We start from the raw sequence: 25,736 nt of genomic DNA, 5'->3' as shown, positions 1-25,736 counted from the left end.
AATATATTTATTTCACTTATTGAAAAAATCTAAGGATGCATCAACTGAAATAGATTCACAAGCCTCAGCTTGTTGCAGGTGTAAATGACAGCAGGTGTAATGCAGGTGTAATGACAGCAAAAATATTAGAAACTGAATGGTGTTTTAGTCATAGAACTGAATAAACAAGCAACTTCTATTTTAAAAAAAGCATTGAGAAACAAATGACTGACATATTAAAAAAAATGAAATAAATGGCATTTGAATGAAGATTATTTTCAAACAAAAAATAAAATTTAGAATACTGAAAAGCTGCTGTGCTTGTGTGAAGAAGAAATTTTTGAATTCGAATAGGATTAGAGAAATACTGGATTAATAGGTTCTGATAATATCAGAGTGAGATCTTAAAGGATTATAGGGAAATATGTAACAAGAAAAGTTTATAGAACTCACCTCACGGTACACTTCTAGAACATCTCCAATGTGAAGCTCCAGTTCGTCTTCTGCTTCAGGAATGTATTCAAATTGCACTTTTGCAAGCTTTTTCTTTTTAGATCCAACTGAAACTAAAAAGAAGCAGAGAGAAATAAAATATTTCAGAGGTATTTATTTATTTATTAAATATGACATTTTTAATCTAAGTTTACCACTGTTAACAAAATTTCAACAACCTAAAAGAAAATGAGATGCAACTTTTAAATTCAGCCGTTTGTTCACACATAAATAAGCCCTTCATCTTCAGCATTTTCTTTTGTAATTTCTTACAGCTGTTCACACATATAATATGCACAAGTAACACACACACAAGATTTGAATGAAATATTGGAAATACTGTTTTCTGACAATACAACAAATTCATAACTGTTCTAATCATTATGTATCCCTTGTGCTTCATGATGTGATCCTCTGAATTTCTTTTTTGTTTTTTTTAGATATTGAAACTTAGGAGAAGGGTAAGGGGAGGGGTTGGTTATTTGACTACCTACAAGAGCCTCGGTTATTCCTAACAAGAGGGACTATAAAAAGAGTAAGATGTACGACCTGCATTAAACTATTAGGGGCTACTATTTATATGCTGTGGGGTTACAGGTACTATTATGGGGTAGTGTAAGTATATCTAGTGTTATTTATAATAGTAAGAGGCTCCTGTAGGTAGTCAAATAACTACCTACCCCTTCCCCATTGTCTTAAATGTTAACCCCCACCCATATCTATTGCCTATTTCTTACTATTATAAATAACACTAGATGTACTTACACTACCCCATAATAGTACTTGTAACCCCACAGCATATAAATAGTAGCCCCTAATAGTTTAATGCAGGTTGTACATCTTACTTTTTTTATAGTCCCTCTTGTTAGGAATAACCGAGGCTATATTTAGTGGCTACTTGAGTACCATATAGTGAATAGTACCATATAATTTGTCTTAATCTAGTCCATTGTTTTTCAGAATTCATACCACAATTACTTGATCAAGCTATATTCACATAAGGGTCTACTTTACTCATATTATTATTCATCTCAAGAAATTCCCAACTTAAGCAGTGTAATATGTATATTCCTACTAAGTTATTTACTTCTGCAGAGTCACCTGACCCCATAGTTAAGATTATTAGGTCTGTCCTTTCTGGGCCAATATTTACCTTCAAATTCTTTTACCCACACCCTAGCTTCTAAAATAATATCAATTTCATGCTTGTATGAATTAGAATTTTTCATTGCAAAAATGAGTACCTTATTCAGTAAAATTGGGTTAATGATTGAGTAACAACTAGATATCTATTTGAATAAATTAAATTAATCTTGATTGCTTTAAATAAATCCATAACTTTATAGGTCAAATTTAATTACTTGCTTAAGTGTAAATGAGACTTGTGGAGAGGAAGTAAATTATTGATAGTTACATACAATTGACAATCTATCTGCAGGATTAGTTTAAAGTTGGGTTTAAGTCCTTCAAGTTTAACCTGGGTATCCTAGGAGAATATGGTTCAGTGTTGTCTTCTATATATAATTTACTTACTATATCCTTTCCAATTTAGTTGTTAGTGAAGACAAACTCAGTGGCAACTTTCCTAATAAGATGTTTATATGAGTGATAGCCCAAATTATGAAAACTACCAGTCTTATCAGCATGGACAAGAATTCCAGATTTCTTTTTAAGTTCCTTGGTCAGGAGGTGCAGTTTACTTAAATGCTCCATTTCTTTGCAAAGGGAATTTATAGAACTTGATGTTCTCGACGATATTTACAGTTTATCCTCAAAAGCTGCAAGGAGCAGATGTTTATAGTTCATTCTCAAAAGCTGCAAGGAGTGGGTTCTTTCTACATCTAAATTCTTGCATAATGTTATCCTCATTACAGGCATACATACCAATCTCATTAGCATTATTGAAATGATAGGCTCTCCATCTTATATGTCATATAAAGGAGTTGGTGTTAACAATGAGACTTCAATTTTTTTCTTGATGGTAATGACATATCTTTCAGTCATGTGGAAATGTATAATTGCTGTATTCACTTTGAGCACATGAAGTCGTATGTGTATTCAAACATCAAATGAAAATAGGATCAAGGGTCCTGGTGAAATTCTTCATAGGGTCACTTCCTAACCAGGCTAACAAGATTGGTCTGCGATAAATGTAGAAATCTACGTAGTTTATACTTTAACAACTGTCACTGGCCCAATTTGCAAATCTGAAGTTCAGTCACCAAGTAAAATTGGTGGATTCCATAGTACAATAATAATCTTTAAAACTAAATCATACTGGTTGTGAGGTATGAAATTTGACCACAAAAGTGGTAGTTCTCTTCTATTTTTAATTATCTGAGATCTTCCTTTCAGGAAGGAGCTGGTTTCTAACAAAGATACAAAGCTCCACCTTGGAATGCAGACAGCAAAAACAAATTCACATTTTAAACTTGAGAAAATGTTTGTATATTTTTACTGTTCCACTTACAGACTATATTTGCAATGTGGGAATTAGCTGGTTGATTTCTTTTTCTGAGAACCCTAGCTTATCAAGATTGTCACTTAGGCATTTACTCACTAAACCAAGCACAAAAATTATTATTGGTATACATATGAATTCATAATCTGAGTATAAAATCTAGGGGTTTCAAAGCAGTTATCCATAGTTATTCTCTTTCTCTTTGATTTTTAAGAGCTATTTATAGAAGCAGGGTAGCTACCCAGTATCATGCTACCTGTGTTTTCTTGTCTGTCCAAAACAACACCTGACCTGTTACACTTGCTAGAAGTTTTGATGGGAATGTTCAACCAATATTCCAAGAGTTGATTTTTATGTATGTATTCAATTTAATCCAAGACAGTCTTTTGTCAGGATGGCATTGTATATTGTTTTAATGACAATGTCATATCACATAGGAACATAGTATATTCATGACATTTCTGGGCAGCTGCTAATCACAAATGTAATGTCTTTCACAGAAATGTGACATAATTTACATTTTCGGTTACATATCGGAGTTCCAAGGGGCTCACTGTCTCTTTTGTTAGCAGATATTTTACTCTTTGGGGTATATCAGTTCAGCTGTTTTGTGGGTGTATGTGAGGACATCAGAAAGAGAGGAGCTCACTGACAATATGGTTGGTTTGTTTGCTTTTTAGCATTAATTTACTATGTAGTACTTTTACTGCTGTTGTTTAGCAAGTGCTGCCTGGGACTCTATGACATTCAAAGGCAGTCTCCACTGATCTTAAGCTTCTACTTCTTAGTTAGAGTCTTTCAGTATCACTGTTTCTGTGGCAGTTTCTCAATGCTCACAATGTAGTACTACACAATGTAGGGTTATAAGATGGGCAGAAGGATCTAGCACTTACCCATTATAAGAATACAAAATTCCTACTGCAGCAATCACTCAGGAAGATGCAAAACATTTGGTGTGAAGATCTTATATTCAAGCTGCCACTGATGCAAATGACAGCAAGAAGCTCTACCATCTTATGAAGCAAATATATGGGCCTATCTAAGGAGAGCTCTGTTCTACTTACTAAATCAAGAGAAATTACAGGTCACTGGATTGAATATCTTTCTCAACTTTTAAACAATGTGTCAGTGGTAACTGATGCTGTAATTGATACTCTTCAACTAACACCTGTCACAGGCTTCTTGTATTTTGCACCTTCAATAGTAGTAAAGTTGAATTTTGATAAAGTACCTGGTAAAGACGGGATTTGTACGGAGATGTCACACAGAAGTTTTACAAGCTTATTAGTGTAGTCTGGAGAGTAGTGATGTTTCTAAGAACTAGAAGGATGCAATTATCCTTTTTCTCATAAAGGAAAGTGAGTCAAAATAAAGTGTGGCAAGCATAGAAATATTGCTCTATTGTCTGTTGCTGGCAAGGCTCTGGCAAGTATCCTTCTTGCACATTTGAATAATACTTTGTAAATAACATCCTATCTGACTCTTAATGTGATTTCCATTCAGGTAGGGAGACAGTTGATCTGATTTTCACAGCAAGACAGATGCAGAAGTGATATGAGTAGAATATGGATCTTGTCCAGATTTTCATTTATTTAATCAAAGCCTTTGATACTGTGAATAGGGCCTCCCTGTGTAAAATACTCAGGAAATTTAGTTGTCCAGGTCACTTTGTATCAATAATTAAATTGTTTCATGATGAGATGTTATCGTGGGTCAATGCTGATAGTGGCATGGCCGGATGCATTCCTGTAGAGAATAGTGTCAATTTCTATTTTGTGTTACTCTCACACATGCTTTTCTTGTGGATTGCTCTTCTGAAATACAGGTAAAGTACCTTCTGGTTGTCTCTTCAACTTGCATCAATTTGTTGCCAATATAAAAGTGTTTCAGGCTCTTATTTATGACCACCTTTATGTGGTCTATTGTGACTTGGTTACTCATACAGCTGAAGATATGCCAATTCTCATGGATCATATTTCTGCATCATGCAAGACATTTGGACTCAGCATTAACCAGGACAAGACTGTTGTAATGTTCCAGCCTAAGCCATGAAACCCATATGTGAAACCATCTATCTTAGTTGAAAGATCAGTACTGAAAGTGGTAGACAAATTTGCACACTCAACTACTCTTGCACCTTGGATGATAAAATATTTTTAAGGCTTCAGAAGGGCTCTTGGGTTTTGTGTCTGGTACTAACATGGCATCACAAAGTATCTGCAGATGTTTATACTTATCAATTGCTAGACTCATCAGACACCAGCAAAGCTACAAGAGTAAAATATAAATTTGTCTGAGTGTACAGTGTTCTTAATGGTCAGTGATGGTTTTCGTTAGTCATAAGTGGATAGCCATCATGTGATTGTGTGTGTATATCTGGGAGTATCTCTTCTTGTCACCAAGTGATAATTGTAAATAAGTGTCACAGTCATACAAGGAGTGTCCTTTATTTCCAATTTTCTGTAAAAGACATGCTGAGCCAAGGGTAAATATTAGGAAACAGGTGAGGGTTGGTGATAAGAAGGGCATCTGGCCATTGAAAAATCAGCTTCAATAAGCTTTGTCTGACCCATGCAAGCATGGAAAAGTGGACATTAAAACAATGGTGTTGATGAAGATGGCTCATATTTTATATTATTCTCCAATAAAACTGGGCAGTATTATGATGGAGGAGATCTTAATAACACACAAACAGCTATATGTATAGAGCTTTAAACATTAAGGGGAAGTAGCTACTTCTGACTAAGCTGTGGGCTAATTTGCAAGGGGGTGTACAACTGGTAGCCAATTAAATAACTAGTGAATGGATACTTTGACAAGTGAGGGTAGAGGGGGAAGTGCGCCGATGATGGTCTGAAGGCAGAAGGATATTAACTTGCGGGGATGGGGGACACGATGGTCTACCTGCATACTTCTTGATTCAAAACAACAAATATTGTAGCGGGGTGGTTTTCTGGGTGGGGGTGCATGAATGGACTGAAATATTTGCCAAAATTAAGTGACTTTACTCATTCATGACTCACAACTGCGCCCATGGCAAGTGCTCTGCCTGCCATACCTTAGCTATACCACTGGTGTGCATGTCTGTGTGTATGTTTGTCCCCACCACCACTGCTTGACAACCGATGTTGGTATGTTTATGTTCCCCTAACTTAGCGGTTCGGCAAAAGATACCATTAGAATAAGTGCTAGGCTTACAAAGAATAAGTCCTGGGGTCGATTTCTTTGACTAAGGCGGTGCTTCAGCTTGGCCACAGTCATATGACTGAAATATGTAAAAGAATACCAAATGACTTGCAGTTTCTGTTCCATTTCTTTCTTGCCTTCTGAGTTCAGTTGAGGCCATCTTCGAACTGAGGGATGTGAAATCATCAACTTGATTGATAGGATCTCCGCTAACGTTGGGGATAGATCCTTGTTGATTGTGAGCAATGAATTTGGTTTTACTAGGATTAAATAATACAACATGTGCAGCTAATTCTAGACGATGAAATAATTGGGTGGAGTTTGATATTGTGTCAGAGAGTAAGACTAAACAACCAGCATAGTCTACATTAATTATTTATTGAGATAGATGTCCGAAAGAAAATTTAAAAAACTCAGACAGCCAAAACATGGTTGGCACTAAACAAACTGGATGTTGTCTGGAAATCAACTTTGTCAGACAACCTTTAAAAGGAATTTTTCCCATGCAACAGTAGTCAGTCGTATAATGAGCAACAGCCTGGATGTTTACAACAAAACTGGAATTGAAGTTAGATAGAACTTACACCTGAATGTTAAGAGCAATCTTAAACATATCTTGGAGAACTTATCTCACTAAGACAGAGCTGTATGAAGATCTGCCTGTTTCCACCAAAATAAGGGGAAGGTGCCAGAGCTTTGCTAGCGAGCTGAACAAGTGCATGCATGTGACCTACTGATATGGATGCCAAAGCCCAGCCTCACTCGAGTAGGTCATCCAAACATAACATATGTAGATCAACACAGCATAGACACCGGATGCTTTCCTGAAGGTCTCCTTCAACTAATGTTGGACTGAGATGGATGGCCTGTTTCGGCTAAAAATGTTTGAGCAAGCTGGACCAGATGACGATAGTGATTCTCTGTCATGGCCTACATAGTTGGTACACGTCATCTATTGCTCAGTTAGACACTACCAACTTGGATCTTTGGGTATCTGCAAGTACATGGACCAGGTCTCAGGTTTCCTTCTTTTGTCCCTCTTACCAATCTCGGAAGACCTGTAAAAGATCATGGGCATAACCATCCCTCCTGGCTGAAAGTTAAAAACGAATTTCAATATGGAAGCCAACAACACAAATTACATTAACAAACAAACCTAAAACTCCCTAAATATCCCATCAGGTTCAACATCGTAACACTCTCCCAAATGGCATAATTGGGAGAGGGAGACTTCAACACATATAACATCATAAACAGCTCACACCAACCTAACTATTAACGATTCTTCTCCAGATATCATTTTCTGTCTCACATATCTACTACAACCATGTAGCTAACAATTCTCCATCTCTCTTCAAACCACTTGTTAATTAGCATCTTAACCACACTTTCACAAACTCCATAAAAGCCCAAAGGAATGGGTTCCATCAAGAAACAAAATCAAAGCTTGACAATTCAACAATACTGCACTTCATCAACATTGACTCTTCTGTTCAGAGTCAACAAAGCAAAAATAGACACTTCCAAAATTAGTCTCCACAAGGCAACATAACAAATACAATTCCAATCACACATCAGAAATAGCTACCCTCAAACACAATATATCGAAACCATATAACAGAGATAAAACTCAGCAACAAATAACTAATAAGGAACATATATTATGCAAGTTAGAAAACCCCAAAGTACAGCAGAACTGAAAAATTGTAAAATCTTCTATCCAAGATGAATTACAAAAACTGCAAAACACTGTATGGGGTTATTGGCATAATGAACAAGTTACAGTGCACTCCATGACATAATAGCAACTCTAAATACACAGTAACATCAAGCAAACAAACATTTCTCAAAAATCAGTGTCTAAAAACTCCACAAAGAAGACAAAACTACAGAACAAGAAATATGTACCTCCTTCCTAGAAACTCAAAAAATAACAGGGAAATCTAAAAACACCAATACATCAAGGCTAGATAAAATCCCAAATACATGTGGGTCCTGAATGAATGATTGCATAAAGTAACATCTACTACAACTGCTGGTACTAACATGAAAATTTGAAAACTGAGCAAAATCACAATCTTTGACATTACTAACCCATATTCCACTCTCCAAATTTCAACTCTTGCATCCTTTTGCTATTATCAGATGCAGTTGTACAACTACACCAACCCTACAAAAATCAAGAATGCTGGTTCAAAAGCAGACATAAGGTAACATCTACCAAATTCATTGGCTCACTTCTTAACAGCAACATCAAAGTGAAAGCCGACAGCAGAGCCCAGCACAGTCCTCTCGCTGACCAGCTCTTATTAAACCATCTATCCCATTCCAAAATAGAAGACAGATGTTAAATGATGATGATGATGATGATAATAGTCCTCAAACTTGTGATAGATGCTAGACATCACGTATTCTGGTATGTCTCACGGCAACCTCACAATATGTTGCGATATCAAAAACAATGTGTTCTTTTCAGGACCAGAAAAAAAACTTCAGCTTTAATCAGATACTGATCCTCTTCAGAGCCTGAATATAGCCCTCATTGAACTATTGCTCACATATTTGAGGTGTTGTCTCTGTTGCATTCACTGATGAATAAAATTTAAAAACAAAACAAAAATATGATTATGACTAATTACCCTTAAGATAGTTGGATTCAATTTGAAGAAAGTATTTTATTTCAAGCAGGTAATTGGTCGACAAGATATCTATCAGGAAAAGAGTTAGTTAAAAAGAAAAGTGAAATCAAATGACCTGCATTATTTATCCACAACAACAAAACAGAATATTTTTGTATTTAACAATAAAAACAAGCCTGCTTTCCAAACCCCAATGATACAAAAAGTCTTACTTTTTTTGCTTGACATCATGGCTCCAATTTGGATCCCATCTTTAATTTTGTTTGCCATTTCAGTAATATGGCCTTTCCTTATTTGAAACCTATTACTGTTGTCGTTCTTACCAGTGCTTATAATCTGTTAAAAAAAAAAAGACAATGTATAGAAAACAAAGCAAAGCAAGAGAGTTAACAATACTAAAATACATTAAGAAAAGGGTTAGTAGAACAAAATTAATTGAGTTATACCCAAGTTTCAATAGCAAGAGTTGATTTCCTTTTAAACATAGCAAAGGTGTAGTTAATTACACCATTGCCAAAGTCATACAATATATATTTTAATTAACCAACGGCTATAGTACGATCATGATTTGTCATGGAAGAATGTAGGATACAGGAAGGATGCTTGTACAGAATATTAAGAAGGACTGAATTCAAAAAGTGCACTTTGTTAAAACAAATTGAGATGGTCAACTGCATTATAAAATTAGTATTAGAATCAAAATATGACAATGGCATAACAGCTACATTGAGAAAGCTTAAAACCTCCATAATGGTTGAAACATCATATGTACTAAACAGAATAAATTAAAAATAAGGCACCAAAACTTATGAAAGCAATCAAAGTTTTAGATTTAAAGAAACAAAATTTCATTTTGAAACTAGGTTTTCAATCCACATCTGATTGATATCCTCAAAGTAACTGGCAATTTACAAATGGAACTGATCCAATTTTGGGAAGATAATATTCTGAGGTCTTTATTTGATAGTAGGAAGGATGGAATTGAAAAGTGCCATTCAGTATCAACATTCTCAGTGAATGTTATTCAGTTTTGATAAACCTATCTGTAACATATTTTCAAAAAATTTCAACTACTTTAGATGAGATATACATAGAGGAATGAATCTGTCACCTTATGAAAGTAAAACATGTTCTTGGAAATCTGGCTGTAATGTGAATCTCATGTTGTGGGATGAATTTTTCTATTGATTTTCTTGTCATTAAGTGAGATTGTATTCCTATGGACTCTTGCAGAAAAAATGTACAAGGCAACAACAAAGAACAAGGAACACGATCACCTTTATACATGAAAACAATTTCTAAACACACAGAGTACATAATACAAAAACATTTCACGAGGAATATGTTATGAAATTAATAAGAATCATATTGTAAGAGCACGTTCCTACCACAAAAGACGTTGACTACTGTGCGAGGGGTGGTGGTGGTGGAATGAGTGTCACTAGGAGGATGAAGAACAATATTTAATATAGTCCATTATCATGAACATTGGCTTGAGAGGTGAAGGACTTATTTAAAGTTGTTTGTTTTTTATGATACATCACTTTATACAGCACAGTATAGGAACTGAGATCCTTGTAAATTCCTCTTGTAATTTTTATGTAATGTTCACAATTAGCATCATTATCAGACAAACCTGCATACCTTCCTCTAAAAGTGCCAACTCTTTAACAATAATTTTTATAGTCAATTTAAGTAGTATATGAGGAACTTCAATTGTCTCATCTATATTCTCAGCTTGTTCTTTTTTTAAGAGCATCAGCTCCTCATTAGATAAACTTTCTTGATGGGACACTCAATCACATCATCCTCTTTGACTTAAAACCATATATCCTTTGTAAGTGCCACAATATCTTTCTGAATTTGATGTAGACTTTCTGCTTGACCCTTGTTATGTCACAGTCTGCCCCCATGTTTTTCCACTTCTTCCCATCACTCAGCTATATTATCCACAGAATCCATTACATTGAATTTCTTTCAGAAATCTCTAACTGTAGGTTTACTCTTCCTGTCAATTGCTTTCATAAGTTATTTGAAAGATCTTCTCATTTAATATGCTTCTAAGTTAGCTATCACACCTTGATCCATTGGCTGGAGCAAAGAAGTATTCTTGGGGATATATTCTACAGTCACATTATCAGAAAGGTCATCTAAGTTCACTGGGTGACTTGGGGCATTGTTTAAAAGCAGCAATGCTTTGCTGGAAATATTGTCTGGTATTGTACCTTTCTACTATATGACAAAAAAAAAACAAAACATTTGTAAACCACTCTTTGCAAAGGCTCTCAGTCATTCATGCCTTATTTGAATGCCAAATCAGAGGTAGATTAAATTTGATGTAACCATTGTTTTTAAGAGTGATACATGAGTAAGGGCTTTAATTTCATATCAGCAGCAGCATTTCCTCCCAAAAGAAGTGTCAGATGATATTTGGAAGCTTTAAATCCTGGTATTGAATTTTCTTCTTGAGAAATAAAAGTTCTACCAGGCATGCACATCCAGGAATGTGCAGTTTCATTAATGTTGCATATTTGCTTTGGTGTGCAGCCCCTTTTAGCAATCATTTTCTTCAAGTGTGCAAGATAGCTAGTAGCAGCCTCTATATCAGTACTTGCAGTTTCATCAGTCATTTTTATGTTGTGCAAATTCATGTACTTCAAATCAGTCTTGACTAGCCAAAAAGGGTTTTTCATTAGAAGTTTCACCTTTTTCCTGCAAATCATCATATAAACTTTTGGCTTTTTTTCAATTTACCATCATGTTTACTGCCACATTTTGCTGATTCTAATCTTTGATCTATATACTCAAGAGTCGTTCCATTTTAAGCATTACATTAGATCTATGGAAAAAATAAGGCCCAGACAGTTAACAGAGTAGCTTCTTGAGCACTTGACATAATTTTCTCTTTGAGGTAACATATTGTTCTAACTGTAAATATTGTAAGATTTAATACTTTGGTAATATAACTTAGTTCATCTTCTGCATCAAGTTTTTTTAAAACATTAAGTTTAATACCCAGTGTAATCTGTTTACAGTTCCTTTTCATGCTATTGCCTTCAATTCTATTTGAGAGATTCTTTCCAGACAGCTTCAACTGTAGCTAAATCCAACAGTAGTGGAAATTAATGATCAACAAATATGAAGTAAAAAAAAATTGCCCAGGATCGATCTGTGTTGTGAGAGTAGAAAATTGTCTGATTCCTTATGGATGTAATAATGAAAATGTGATGGAGTGAGGAAGAGAAAGTACCATATAATTACCGTTAGCTGAAGAGTCACCAGATTTTAGAAGTAATTCACCACTTGCACTTCTGACATAAGACATAAACACACTCATACATACATACACACACACACACACACACACATTGACATACATGCTGATAGCTGTTAAAGCCAGTTGGATTCCATAGTTGGTGGGTTGATACGGTGATGATGTGGGTTGCATAGGTTTAGATATTTGTTAAGTGAGCAAGTGTTGGTGGTCATATTGTTCTTGCTAGATGTATTGCTGTGCCTGTTTAGAACTAAGATCAAAGGCATTCCATTCAACTTTTAAAATAGATTAGGATACCACATTATTTTCATTTGAATTGGATTTGCTTAATTTCTTCATATTGTACATTAGTGTTACTGTTGGTGGGTTGTGTTGAAGATAGAAACACACACACACTCACATTATGTACGTTACACATCTGTATATGTGTGTGTGTATGTATGTGATGTGATGATAATTTTTCAAATCGTTAACTATATACTTTGATCTTAACTAAAACATAAGTGGCCATTGAGCTAAGAAGAAAGTGTAATCCTAAATTAATAATTTAAAACTATGCAATCCAAGTTTCTGTAAGAGTGAAGTTACAGACTGTATCCTGAAATTATTAGTCATACTTTACAATTTCCATAAGCACACAATCCCATAACCTGTGGTAGCTGTAATGTAGGGGATGCCTGCATTTTTTATTGATAAGTCAATAACAGTTCCCCCTGACAGAGAAATAAGTAAAAATGGGAACTTATTCAATCTGTCACCTATGAAGCTACAACAGGATTTGAACTCAAAATATAAAGAGTGAGAATAAATACTACAAGGCATTCTGTATGATGCTGTAAAAATTCTTCCTTTTCACTGCCTTGACTGGTACCTTGGAAGGATAAGGCAAAGTGGACTTCAATAGAATCTGACTCTAGAATGTAAGAAACCCAAAATAAATCCTAAAAACTGTTACATATGTTGCTCTGATAACTGCCAATTTCTTGTCTTAAATGAAGAATCAGTTGATGAAAATAAGATTGAATATGATTCCTACACTGCAACAAGAAGTCATAAAAATTTCTTCTGTATCAGTTTTAAATTGTTATAATACAGTTCTGCATCAAAAAATGTAGCTGTAAAATTATAATTTTGGCTTAAAACCTATTTTTATTAATAGTAAATAAAATGAGTAAATATGCCATTATAAATATATCAGTTTTCACTCAATGTGTAGAGAAGTGGTTTCCAAACTCTTTTGGCACACTCCTAACCCCCCCCCCCCCATCACCACCACAAACATAGATCGTTTTCTGCTGCAAATTCAAAACAACTGTTATTTCACAAATAAAACTTAACCTAATTAACCCATTATTTTGCTGCTTTTACAATATGAAAGACTAAATTTACATCCCACCTGTAACTATGTTGTCTTCCTATTTTTAATGCGATGGATGTACATTGAGCAGGGATATCAGTTTCACGACATCTGGATGAAAGGTATTCAGGTGTAGTCTTAGCTTCCCACAATTATTTATAATAATTTTCACTCTGTTTCTTTGCTTAAAAAAATCTGGCAACTGCACTCAACCCTCACTCAATAAGCTTGGGAAGGCAACAAAGTCCATCTTGACTTCATTCCACAGTGCAAGGTAGCAGCCAGAAAGGCCTTTTTGCAATCAAAAATCCTGACATGATTTTTTTTTTAAAAACTTTGGCCTCAACTCAATGTCATTTTAAAGTGAAGCCAGTTCTTCCTTCACTATTCTTCTTTCCTCATCACTGATATTTAGGAATCACCCAGACTGCTATTTTAATCAAAAATAAATATTTGAAATCTATCAGACATGTCCGTCCCTGGGCAGCTCATTCAGGTGTGAATACTACACATGAATGTCATCCTCAGGTATGCATTTTTCCTTCTCCATTTCAGAGAGACTCAGAAACTGGAAGAACTAACGATGGCTTACGTAAAATTTGAATAGCTTTTATTCGAACAGAAACATGGAGAAGGCTGCTTTTATTCGAATAAGATTTAACCTCATTTCCTTGCAGCTGCATACTAACTTCATTGAACTTTGTGAATATATTTGCCATATAAGCAATATTTCTTGGTTCATCACAAGAATAAGAGTCTTGCAAGAATTCAAGAACTGTTTTAAAAAGGGAAAAACAACTTTCAGGCAGTTCCTTTGACAGACATTAAACTTCTATGTGCAATAACAACTGTTTCTATTCTCAGTACGGAGGTGTAGAAACGGTGGGGAATGGTGGGCATGGTGCCTTGGTTTTACTGCTGTGATAAAAGTGCTCATTGACTTGTTAAGTCTACCACTTAGGTTATTTGCAACTAGATGCTGCCTGTGGATTAAAAGGGTGCAGCAAACAGGGTAAGTATAACTATTTCAATAAATGGATGAAGCTGCAATGACAACCTACCATCAATAGTTTCCCATCTATTACATCAACACACAAAATACTCACTCCTTGCTTGAATCTGTTTCTAGTTGTATTACAAATACCAGCTCTTAACTAAACGTTAATCACTGACGAAGCAAACACAAGGAAAAGAAAACATACTTTTATTGCTTAGCAAAGGAGACTGATCGAACTGTAAGAGAAGTCTGGATCTTCTAAGTATGCTGCACAATGTTGTAGTATTCCACATTTTTAGAGAAAAAGATTCATACTTCCATTTCTTCATTTCAATTTTCATGATTAAAATATCAAAGAAAAAAAGAAAAAACAAAAACAGAAACCCCAATTTATGTATGATGGCTGTTCCAAAAGTTTTTTTCCATAAAGAATACAGATTGTAGGTGATTCAAAATGTGGAATACTACATGACAAAAGAAAAGGTGGTTAAACAAAAGCATGAATTGAAAGTTGTAAAGAAAGTCTGCCTGCGAGTGTTTTGAAATGTGGAATACTATAAAATATAGATATGTATATGAATATACATAGATTTTGCATATAAAATTAGTGTACATTTAAACACAAAAGAGGTGACTCTAACAGGATACCTTACACACTAGAAGGAACCATCAAAGTCCAAACCACCTTTAAGAGCAATTTCGAAGGGAATAAAAAATAAACATATTTACATATTTTGTCACCAGACCTAGGTTTGAACTTTAACAAATAAAATAATTTGCTAAGTGAAGTTCTCATCAGCAGTTATGCCAAAAATTAACATAAATATGAGACAAAATAGCATATCTCATCTTTATATATGATAATTTTTCCACCAGTATATGAGAAAACTGGAAAAGGTACCTAGACGATTGTTTTATCATCTGTAATGAAATCTATAATAAACTCTTGGATTTCAAATCCACACTGAACAATATAAACTCCAATATTCAATTTACAATGAAATATAGCAAGGAACAGCTCCCATTTCTGGACATTTTGATTATAAAAAAAATCCAACAACCAAATTGCAACTGACATCTACAAACCAACAGACTCAAAACAGTATCTCCTTTCCAGTTCATTCCATCCCAAACACACCAAAATAAATATCCCATTCAATCTAGCAAAACAGATCTGTATAATTGTATCTGACAACCATTCTAGAACTTCGCCTACAAGACCTCAAAATAACACTCACTGAAATAATACTCACCCACACTTATAGACCATGGAATTAAATGTGCCAAGAAATTGGACACAAACACACTAAGGACAACAAAACAAAACACCACACCTCACTTTAAATCACTCCCATACATATCAACCTACAACCCCAGAAACAATGAAGCATACACACAATTATACAAAATCTCCCTCTGCTCACTCAAGACCCAAAAATTAACAACATCCTAAATACACACAAACTCCTCAAATGCAAAAGACAACACAAATCACTCAAGAGACTCCTAACAAAGGCAAAACTATAATCAATACCAACAGTTAAAAAATGCAGACAACCTAATTGGGGTACATGCCCATACCTAACTGAAGGCTTTGAATTCACATTCCAGCAAGGAGAAGAATTCTCAATTAAGACCAACTTCATATGTGCTTCCCAAAACCTTATCTATGTCCTTACCAGCTCAGGTTGTGGCCACAATTATGTGGGCAAAACGGGCCTTACTTTGAGATGCAGAGTCACACTGCATAGAGAACAGATTCGTTTTCTTTAATATAGGCAGATAGCCCTGAGCGAACATATCGACAGTTGCGCAAGAAATAAAATGTTGAATTTCCAAATCTTTCCATTAAACAAATGCAATGATGCAATTTCCTTAGAAGAAAAACTTGTTCATATAAAAGTACAGACCACACCTTAATATGCAAACTTGACCACTTCAAAAATTATACTACTATATATATATATATATACGTGGAGGCACAATGGCCTAGTGGTTAGGGCAGCGGACTCGCGGTTTCAATTCCCAGACCGGCCGTTGTGAGTGTTTATTGAGCGAAAACACCTAAAAGCTCCACGAGGCTCCGACAGGGGGTGGTGATCCCTGCTGTACTCTTTCACCACTCTTTCTTCTGTTGGCCTGCTCGCTTAGCCAGCGGGGTGGCGTCATTGTGACCAGCGATGTGTAGCAACATCTGATGGTCTGGTCGGTCACGTGATCACGTGATATATAATATATATATATATTATATATATGGTCAAGTTTGCATATTAAGGTGTGGTCTGTACTTTTATATGAACAAGCTTTTCTTCTAAGGAAATCGCATTTGTTTAATGGAAAGATATGGAAATTCAACATTTTATATATAATATATTATATATATATATATATATAATATATATAATATATTATATACTCTTTACTCTTTTACTTGTTTCAGTCATTTGACTGCGGCCATGCTGGAGCACCGCCTTTAATCGACCAACTCGACCCCGGGACTTATTCTTTGTAAGCCCAGTACTTATTCTATTGGTCTCTTTTGCCGAACCGCTAAGTGATGGAGACATAAACACACCAGCATCGGTTGTCAAGCAATGCTAGGGAGACAAACACAGACACACAAACATACACGCACACACACATATATATATATACACATATATACAACGGGCTTCTTTCAGTTTCCGTCTACCAAATCCACTTGCAAGGCTTTGGTCAGCCCGAGGCTATAGTAGAAGACACTAGCCCAAGGTGCCACACAGTGGGACTGAACCTGGAACCATGTGGTTGGTAAGCAAGCTACTTACCACACAGCCACTCCTGCGCCTATATATTATATATTATATATCATATAAATTGAGATAGGGGTTGTGAGTGCAACCCACCATGGGATAACATATATCCTATATACTACCATGTATCATATTACTCATTGATGTGCAATGTTTTGTTTTGTATTATTGTGTTTGACATTGATGTTCATATGTAGTTGGTTAATAAATTATGGTAGTTGATTATTGATTAAGGTATATTCCTCCATTTTCTTATTTTGTATTATATATATATATATATATATATATTATATATATATATTATATTATATAGGTAAAAACAGTAAGATAGAGGAATTTATCTGTGAAATAATATGTGACAATTAATCAGTAGCCAAGATAAAACTCTGAGTTTCGGATGCCAAGGTGGAAATCCACACCACCATATCTTCGGTAATCTGGCCATCTGAAAAACGCTATGAAAAAAGACCGTTATACAAAGGGAAATTACTGTGTTATAGACCGTTAATTATACAAATGCGCAAATTCGAAAAACTGCTAATTAAGATAAGGTTAAAAGTTCATAGTAAACACGTAAGTATGCCTGTTCATACGTACAAATGTGCGCTTGCGCACCATGTGTGTACGCATACATCACTATGAAAACGTATACATCTTCACTCGCATTTTTCACCAAATGTATATGCATATATATACAGGGTCAGGCAAAATGATCTGACACATTTGTAGGTTAAATAAAAGGCAAATGAAGTAAAGAAACAAAAAAGTGTTTTTATTTTTGAAAAGTACATATAATGCCATTTTGTTTTGTTTCCTTATAATGCCATTGTTTTTCGTTTCTTTTTCAGTTGCTGCCATGAATTGGACTGGTGAGCATCACGCTTTCATTGTGGAAACGTTTATCAAAACAAACGATTCTGTAACTGCAACACAAAGAGCGTTCCGTTTGCACTTCAATCTTGGTTGACATGATCCTGTACCAGCTCGAAACACGATCTTGTTATGGGTTACCAACTTCAGAGCAACTGGATCTGCATTGAAACGAAAATCAACCGGCCGACCTCGCACCGCCAGAACTCCAGAAAATGTGGCAGCGGTAAGAGCTTCAGTTCAACAGTCTCCACGCCGTTCCACATTTAAACGCGCCCAGGCTCTTAGACTTTCCGAAAGAAGCTTACGAAGAATTCTTCACAATGATCTTCACCTGATTTAAATCCATGCGATTTTTTCTCTGGGGATACCTCAAGTCAAAGGTATACATTAATCGCCCTCGATCTATTGAACAACTTAAAGATGCAATTCGTCAAGAAATTACTGCCATTCCACATGAAATGACCCGCCGAGTTATTGACAACTTTCGTGAACGCCTTCGACAGTGTGTGGACAATAATGGATCCCATTTGACTGATTTAATTTTTAAAACATAATGAAACAAAATGGCATTATATGTACTTTTCAAAAATAAAAACACTTTTTTGTTTCTTTACTTCATTTGCCTTTTATTTAACCTACAAATGTGTCAGATCATTTTGCCTGACCCTGTACAAACTCATACACACACACGCGCACCGTAAAAGTTCATACATACGTCTAGATACGCATAAGCACAAGAAAAAAACAGTGCTGAGGGAACCTGTGGAAAAGGAAGATGTGGGATGAGCTGGTAAAGTATGATCTTCGGATGTTGAGTCTCATAGAGGCAATTACAAGTGACTGAGACTTTTGATGATTTGCTGTGCTTGAAAAGACACATCAGGCTCAGTGAAATCATAGTTGTGGTCAGTGCTGGTGACATGCAAAAGGAACCTGGTACACTCTGAGGAATGGCTGGCATCAGGAAAGGTATCCAGCAGTAGAAACCAAGCCAAAACAGACTGGAGCCTGATGCAGCTCTCTTGCTTATCAGTTCCAGTCAAATCATCTAAACATGGAAAATGGCTGTATGATGACGATGATGATGACTACACTCATTTACCAATGTGTGTTGCTCCCCAATCCATGAACTCATCTGCTCCTCACTCCCACCACCAACCTCATTGTTCAGATGCTTTGCATGCCCAACATCCATTTCCATCCCCAAATTCATAAACCTAATAGCTCATTTTTCTGCCAGTAACAGCCACATCAAACTAATATCCAAGTATCTTTCATCTCAAGTTGCTTCCCTCTTGTTTCACATCTGTAACACTAACCACACCCTCCATCTTCAATTCTTTTCCCTTCCAATTTCCTCTTCACTGTGGGTATCAAATCTCTCTACCCTAATATCCTCCACATTAACTGTCCCCTAGCCTTTCAATACTTCTTTACCTCCAATACTCTCTGCCTGGCTGTACAAGTGTTCATTCTAAACTGTTTCTCTTTCAATGCCGAGGTAACTGGAATCACTATGGAGACAAGGATAGGACCTCGCTACACCAACCTGTTTGTTAACTGTACCCAAAGCCCAAATTTTCTCAGTTTACTGGTGTACCCCAGAGCTATACAGACATTATAAAGATGACTGTATTGGTGCCATCTCCCTCTTTCACCATTCCCATGAATTCACCGCTATCTTCTTGGAGGCAACTTCAGAAGTATTCAGCCAAAAGTAAAGCAGTGTACTTGGCTTTTGGAGACAGCCTTTTAGAGGGTCCCTCCTCCCTGATCTGGTGACCACTGTGGAAGCTTGGAGCAGATGAATGGCAGGTGAGAGTTAGTTAGCAATGAGTACAGCAACAAACTGAGCAAGTAAGAGTTCACCAAGGCCTGAGTCTCAGTCTTCAACTATTTCTGATTGTCTTCCAGGCCATAACAGACGGGGTTAAGATTGCTTACCATGAAAATTTCTCTACGTTCATGACTTTGTTCACATAGCTGAATATGTAGTAGAATTAGAAAAGAAATTCCAGGTATGGAAACAGAACTCAGAATCAAATGGCCTTAAACCAGAACAAGAGTGTTACTTTATTTATCAACCCCAAAAGGATGAAAGGCAAAGTTTATCTTGCTTGTATTTGAACTCAGAACAGAGCGAGCTGAAGTAAAAAAAAAACACAAGACACTGATGATCTAATGACTATAACACATGCATGTCTATATATGTGTACATGTATATATTTGTATGTGTGTGTGTGTGTGTGTGTGTGTGTACAAACAGTCCTGGAAGGGCAGAAAGATTGGGTATTCCTTTGTAGCACTCAACCCACTATTGGATTCCAGTCAGTCATTATCATTATAACATCTACCTTCCATGCTGGCATGAGTTGGATAGTCTGACAGGAGCTGACCAGGAAGAAGACTGCAGCAGACTTCTATGTCTGCTTTGGCATGGTTTTTATGGCTGGATGCCTTTCCAGATGGCAACCACTTTGCAGTGTGAACTGGATGCTTTTTACATGGCACCAGCATTGGCAGGATCACCAGATGACTTGCAAGATAGAGAATCTTTGAGAGGGGGGAGGGGGCATTGGGGGAGGTGATCTTGTGTCTGATGATGAAAGGAGGTTAGTGTGAGAGAGACAGAAACAGGTGTCTTGCTGTAGAAGAGGTACATGGGGTTACCTGAAGAGAGAGAGAGAGAGAGAGAGAGAGAGAGAGAGAGAGAGAGAGAGAGAGATGGTGGCAAAGAGCCAGGGTACACTCACAAGGAACAGGGATCAGAGCACAGATGGGATGATAGAATAAGGAAAGGAGAGATCATAATCTAAGTGGCAGAGTATTGTCGAGAAAAGTGTGAGTAGGGAATGGGGAATGCTGTGACTGGGGAGAAATAACAACAATACAATGAGCAGGGCAGTGAGGACAGGATTAGGAAGAAGGAGATAATCTTAGTTTCACAATAGTAACACTGTTGTGTGAGTTTAGCAAAGAATAAAATATAATACAAATAAGAAAACAAAGAAAGATTTTAAGATATCATTAATGACCAGTTACAATTATTTCTGTACCAACTCTGCTTCAATGCCAGTTCATGCAAAAGTTCCAGTAAACATTAGAGTGGCACTTCACACCTGCAGCAAAGGTGAATACCTACATTGTACATCTGCCAGGCTTTGTGTTTTGTTTATATTGAGAGGAAACAAGAAGTAAAGACAAAAAATGTAAATAGATTGTGAACAGATGTAAAGGGCAGTAGGTACAGTATGATCAGGGGATAGAAAGCAGTTGAAGGATGATGAAGAAAAGGGAGAAGGAAGGAGGAGAAATAGAAGTGGGGGTGGGTGGGGAGAAGAAAAAGATGAGGGTCAAGTACTTCTTGTTCCTGTTCTTCTTCACCCCCTAACCTTATCTGCTTTGGTTTTGACACTCTACTTACTCTGTCCATCTTTTCACAATCTATTAACATTTTTCTTCTTCATTTACTCACTGTTTCCTCCTGATATAAGCAAAGCACAAAACTTGGCAGATGCACAATGTAAGAGTGCACCTTCGATGCACGCTTGATGAAGTGCTACTCTAATGTTTACAATCATAAATATTACTTAAGTTTTCAATGGGACGTTTTGCATGAACTGGCATTGAAAGTAGAATTGGCACAGAAACAATTGTAATGGGTCATTAAAGATGGATTAAAATCTTTGTCTTCTCACTTAGGTTACACACACACACACACACACTTGTGTGTATGCTTGCCTTTCACAGATGTTTGAAGATACAAACATTGGCAAAAAGATGTCTGAACTGTTGCTTCTGAAATCAAATCCCTTGTGGTATGTGTGCTACTCTTTCACTTTACACTGTCTTCCTACATTTTTTTACTTCATCCTTCAGTTGCTGATTTCTGTCATGGAAACCAGAAGTAGCAAAGGAAAAAAAAAAAAACACTTGTTATTTGATATCAATGATAGAAAAAGTACTCGGCTTACAAAGAATCTTTTTGTTTTTCTAATTAGGTTTAAATGCTTATTTTGCTTATGGCTATTTTGAAAGTAAACAGATACAAACATCAGTAGAAGGGAAAGTGGATATGATAGTTAGGTAAACAGACAGACAGACATGTAGGTAGGTAGATGAGTCTACAGATATATCTATAGTTATGCAAATAGAAAAATATATATCAATGGATATATGAAGAGATAGATAGCTGAAGTGAATTGAAAAGAAATGAAAATATCTAAAATGCTAAATAACTTGGACTGAGCTTTCTTAGTGTTTGGACCGAAAAAAAGTGTAGTTTGTTTACTTATTCTCATTTTTAAAAATTTCCTCACTTAATGCAGTTAGCATCTGTTGAACCAAGACATTTCTAAAATATGGACAATGATATATGACAATAGCTAACAAGAGAAAGAATGAAAGGGATTATTTTTCAAAAAGAGAACTAATTAAAAATAAACATGTACTGAAGGGTCTTGCTGCTTTGATTTCACTGGGTACAACACCAACTGCCCTTGGTGCCTGGGCTGTTTCTCAGTGCAAGAACAGCTGCCAGTTGTACATGTACTAAGTTTTTGCATAAGCTAGTTCCCAGGTTTTCAAGCCCCATTTGGCTGGTTTTGCTGACATGTAAGCCTGTTCTTCTTTCGAAAGGAATCCTACTTTCATCCACTGAAAGTTTCTTTCCCGAATGAATGTATTTCTGCCAAAGCAGAGTGTGCAGCAGATACGATGCTTTGCATGGAGCTAATCTTCTTCTACATTACAGTGACAGGCTGCTTAGTTTTCTCTTATTTCTGTTATTGATACAAGGGAGGTTATAACCTGAGTGGAGAAATATATGAAGAAAGAGAGAGAGAGAGGGGGGGGCAGAGCAAAGGGGATACAAAGAAAGAAACAACAGTAATAGTTGGATCAGTAAAAAAATAGAAAGGGAAAACACAAAAGAGAGAAAAGGAGAGGGTCTATATTATTAGAGAGAGGGGGAAAGGTCTTTATAATTCTGCATTTGTGTGTTAAAATCTCAGGCACTGTCAAAATGTTTAATATATAAAAACAAAGCCATGAAAATATAGAAATTTATGCATTAAAAGATATTTTGAAAGTTAAATTTAAGTGAAATAACTGTAGCTAATAGCTGTGGATGTTACACTTTTATCTTTGACATGTTCCAGACCAAAGGCTGCAGTCATGCTGGGGCACTACCAGTATTATGAGAGTAGACAGATACAATAAGGGGTGCAAATATAATAGTTAATTAGCTAGATAGATAGTTAGGTAGGTAGGTAGGTGAGTTTACAAATAACCCAACAAAAATACAGATAGAGAGAGAGAGAGATAGCTTTTAGCATAGTGATTTGCACCTAGAATTGTTTCCCCTGACACTGCATTATTTTTGAGGGAGCAAAAAACATGAGCACCTACAGTTTTAAAATTATTATAACTTTCTTTATAATGCATGTACAGACATGATTTTTGTGTATACTATAAAGTAATGGGTGAGTAATATTTTGATGCAATGCATTATGTTCTGTGTTGACAATGAAAATAGAAAAAACAAAACAAAAGACGTGTTGATATACTTTTAAAATAACTTGATGACAGTCTATGATGGAGTTCTGGGGTGCAATCTACTTTGTAATCTACCAGACTATGGAAGCAGGGGTATGGGCAGAGTGCCACATTACATTTTCTGCAGATGGTGGTGAAGCATGATCTTTGAACCTCACAGAGGCAGTGACTAGTGACTGAGACCATTGGCAATGTGCTCTGCTTAAGAGGACCCGTCAAGCCAAGTGCACCCATGCTGGTGGCACATAAAGAAATCAACCTTTGAACACTGAACCTGGCAGAGGCAAAGTGGCTGAGTTCCTTTTGAGTGTTGGGCCTCATGGAGGTGAGGTGGCTGAGTTCCTTTTCAGTGTTGGGCCTCATGGAGGTGAGGTGGCTGAGTTCCTTTTCAGTGTTGGGCCTCATGGAGGTGAGGTGGCTGAGTTCCTTTTGAGTGTTGGGCCTCATGGAGGTGAGGTGGCTGAGTTCCTTTTGAGTGTTGGGCCTCATGGAGGTGAGGTGGCTGAGTTCCTTTTCAGTGTTGGGCCTCATGGAGGTGAGGTGGCTGAGTTCCTTTTGAGTGTTGGGCCTCATGGAGGTGAGGTGGCTGAGTTCCTTTTGAGTGTTGGGCCTCATGGAGGTGAGGTGGCTGAGTTCCTTTTCAGTGTTGGGCCTCATGGAGGTGAGGTGGCTGAGTTCCTTTTGAGTGTTGGGCCTCATGGAGGTGAGGTGGCTGAGTTCCTTTTGAGTGTTGGGCCTCATGAGGTGAGGTGGCTGAGTTCCTTTTCAGTGTTGGGCCTCATGGAGGTGAGGTGGCTGAGTTCCTTTTGAGTGTTGGGCCTCATGGAGGTGAGGTGGCTGAGTTCCTTTTCAGTGTTGGGCCTCATGGAGGTGAGGTGGCTGAGTTCCTTTTGAGTGTTGGGCCTCATGAGGTGAGGTGGCTGAGTTCTTTTCAGTGTTGGGCCTCATGGAGGTGAGGTGGCTGAGTTCCTTTTGAGTGTTGGGCCTCATGGAGGTGAGGTGGCTGAGTTCCTTTTCAGTGTTGGGCCTCATGGAGGTGAGGTGGCTGAGTTCCTTTTCAGTGTTGGCCTCATGGAGGTGAGGTGGCTGAGTTCCTTTTGAGTGTGGGCCTCATGGAGGTGAGGTGGCTGAGTTCCTTTTGAGTGTTGGGCCTCATGGAGGTGGGTGGCTGAGTTCCTTTTCAGTGTTGGGCCTCATGGAGGTGAGGTGGCTGAGTTCCTTTTGAGTGTTGGGCCTCATGGAGGTGAGGTGGCTGAGTTCCTTTTGAGTGTTGGCCTCATGGAGGTGAGGTGGCTGAGTTCCTTTTCAGTGTTGGGCCTCATGGAGGTGAGGTGGCTGAGTTCCTTTTGAGTGTTGGGCCTCATGGAGGTGAGGTGGCTGAGTTCCTTTTGAGTGTTGGGCCTCATGGAGTGAGGTGGCTGAGTTCCTTTTCAGTGTTGGGCCTCATGGAGGTGAGGTGGCTGAGTTCCTTTTGAGTGTTGGGCCTCATGGAGGTGAGGTGGCTGAGTTCCTTTTCAGTGTTGGGCCTCATGGAGGTGAGGTGGCTGAGTTCCTTTTGAGTGTTGGGCCTCATGGAGGTGAGGTGGCTGAGTTCCTTTTCAGTGTTGGGCCTCATGGAGGTGAGGTGGCTGAGTTCCTTTTGAGTGTTGGGCCTCATGGAGGTGAGGTGGCTGAGTTCCTTTTCAGTGTTGGGCCTCATGGAGGTGAGGTGGCTGAGTTCCTTTTCAGTGTTATTTTGTGCTTCAGAAGACCCATCAAGCTGAGCAGTTATGGCAGATGCCAGTGTCATGCAAATGGCACCCATTATACTCTCAGAGTGGTTGGTGTTGGGAAGGGCATCCACCTGTAGAAAACCATGCCAAATCAAACTGGAGACTGGCACCACCTTCCAGCATGCCGGCCCAATCAAACTGTCCAACCCATGCTAACATGGACAATAGACAAATGATGATGATGATGAGGAACTGGATTTGGTGATGCTTCTTCTCTCTGTTTGAACAAACAGCACAATCTGGACAAGAAGGTCTGTCAGATTTTAGGCACTTGAGGTTAATAAGGTGGTGTTCTGTTAACACCAGCTTCTCTAGGGGAGGGGCTTCTGATGTCCTGTGAGACACACCTGACTGG

General features: G+C 37.2%; 1 protein-coding gene across 4 annotated transcripts in view; it reads right to left on the bottom strand.

The window, feature by feature from the left end:
- Positions 1-25,736, bottom strand: part of LOC115221994 (SH3 domain-containing kinase-binding protein 1) — a 97,022-nt gene that overhangs the window by 37,862 nt on the left and 33,424 nt on the right. For all 4 annotated transcript variants that reach the window (XR_005002987.1, XM_029792102.2, XM_029792101.1 and 1 more), the window contains 2 exons: positions 8,970-9,093; positions 433-545 (listed from right to left, as the gene is read on the bottom strand). Coding sequence is in view for 3 of the 4 variants with exons in the window: in XM_029792101.1 (XP_029647961.1) it covers positions 433-545; positions 8,970-9,093 (237 nt within the window). In the remaining variant the exon portion in view is untranslated. The remainder of the gene's footprint in view (positions 1-432; positions 546-8,969; positions 9,094-25,736) is intronic.

This window comes from Octopus sinensis, linkage group LG19, assembly GCF_006345805.1.
Source record: "Octopus sinensis linkage group LG19, ASM634580v1, whole genome shotgun sequence".
Taxonomy (NCBI): Eukaryota; Metazoa; Mollusca; class Cephalopoda; order Octopoda; family Octopodidae; genus Octopus; species Octopus sinensis.
The sequence above is the reverse complement of the archived record's forward strand: the minus strand, read 5'-3'. Positions and strand labels throughout refer to the sequence as shown.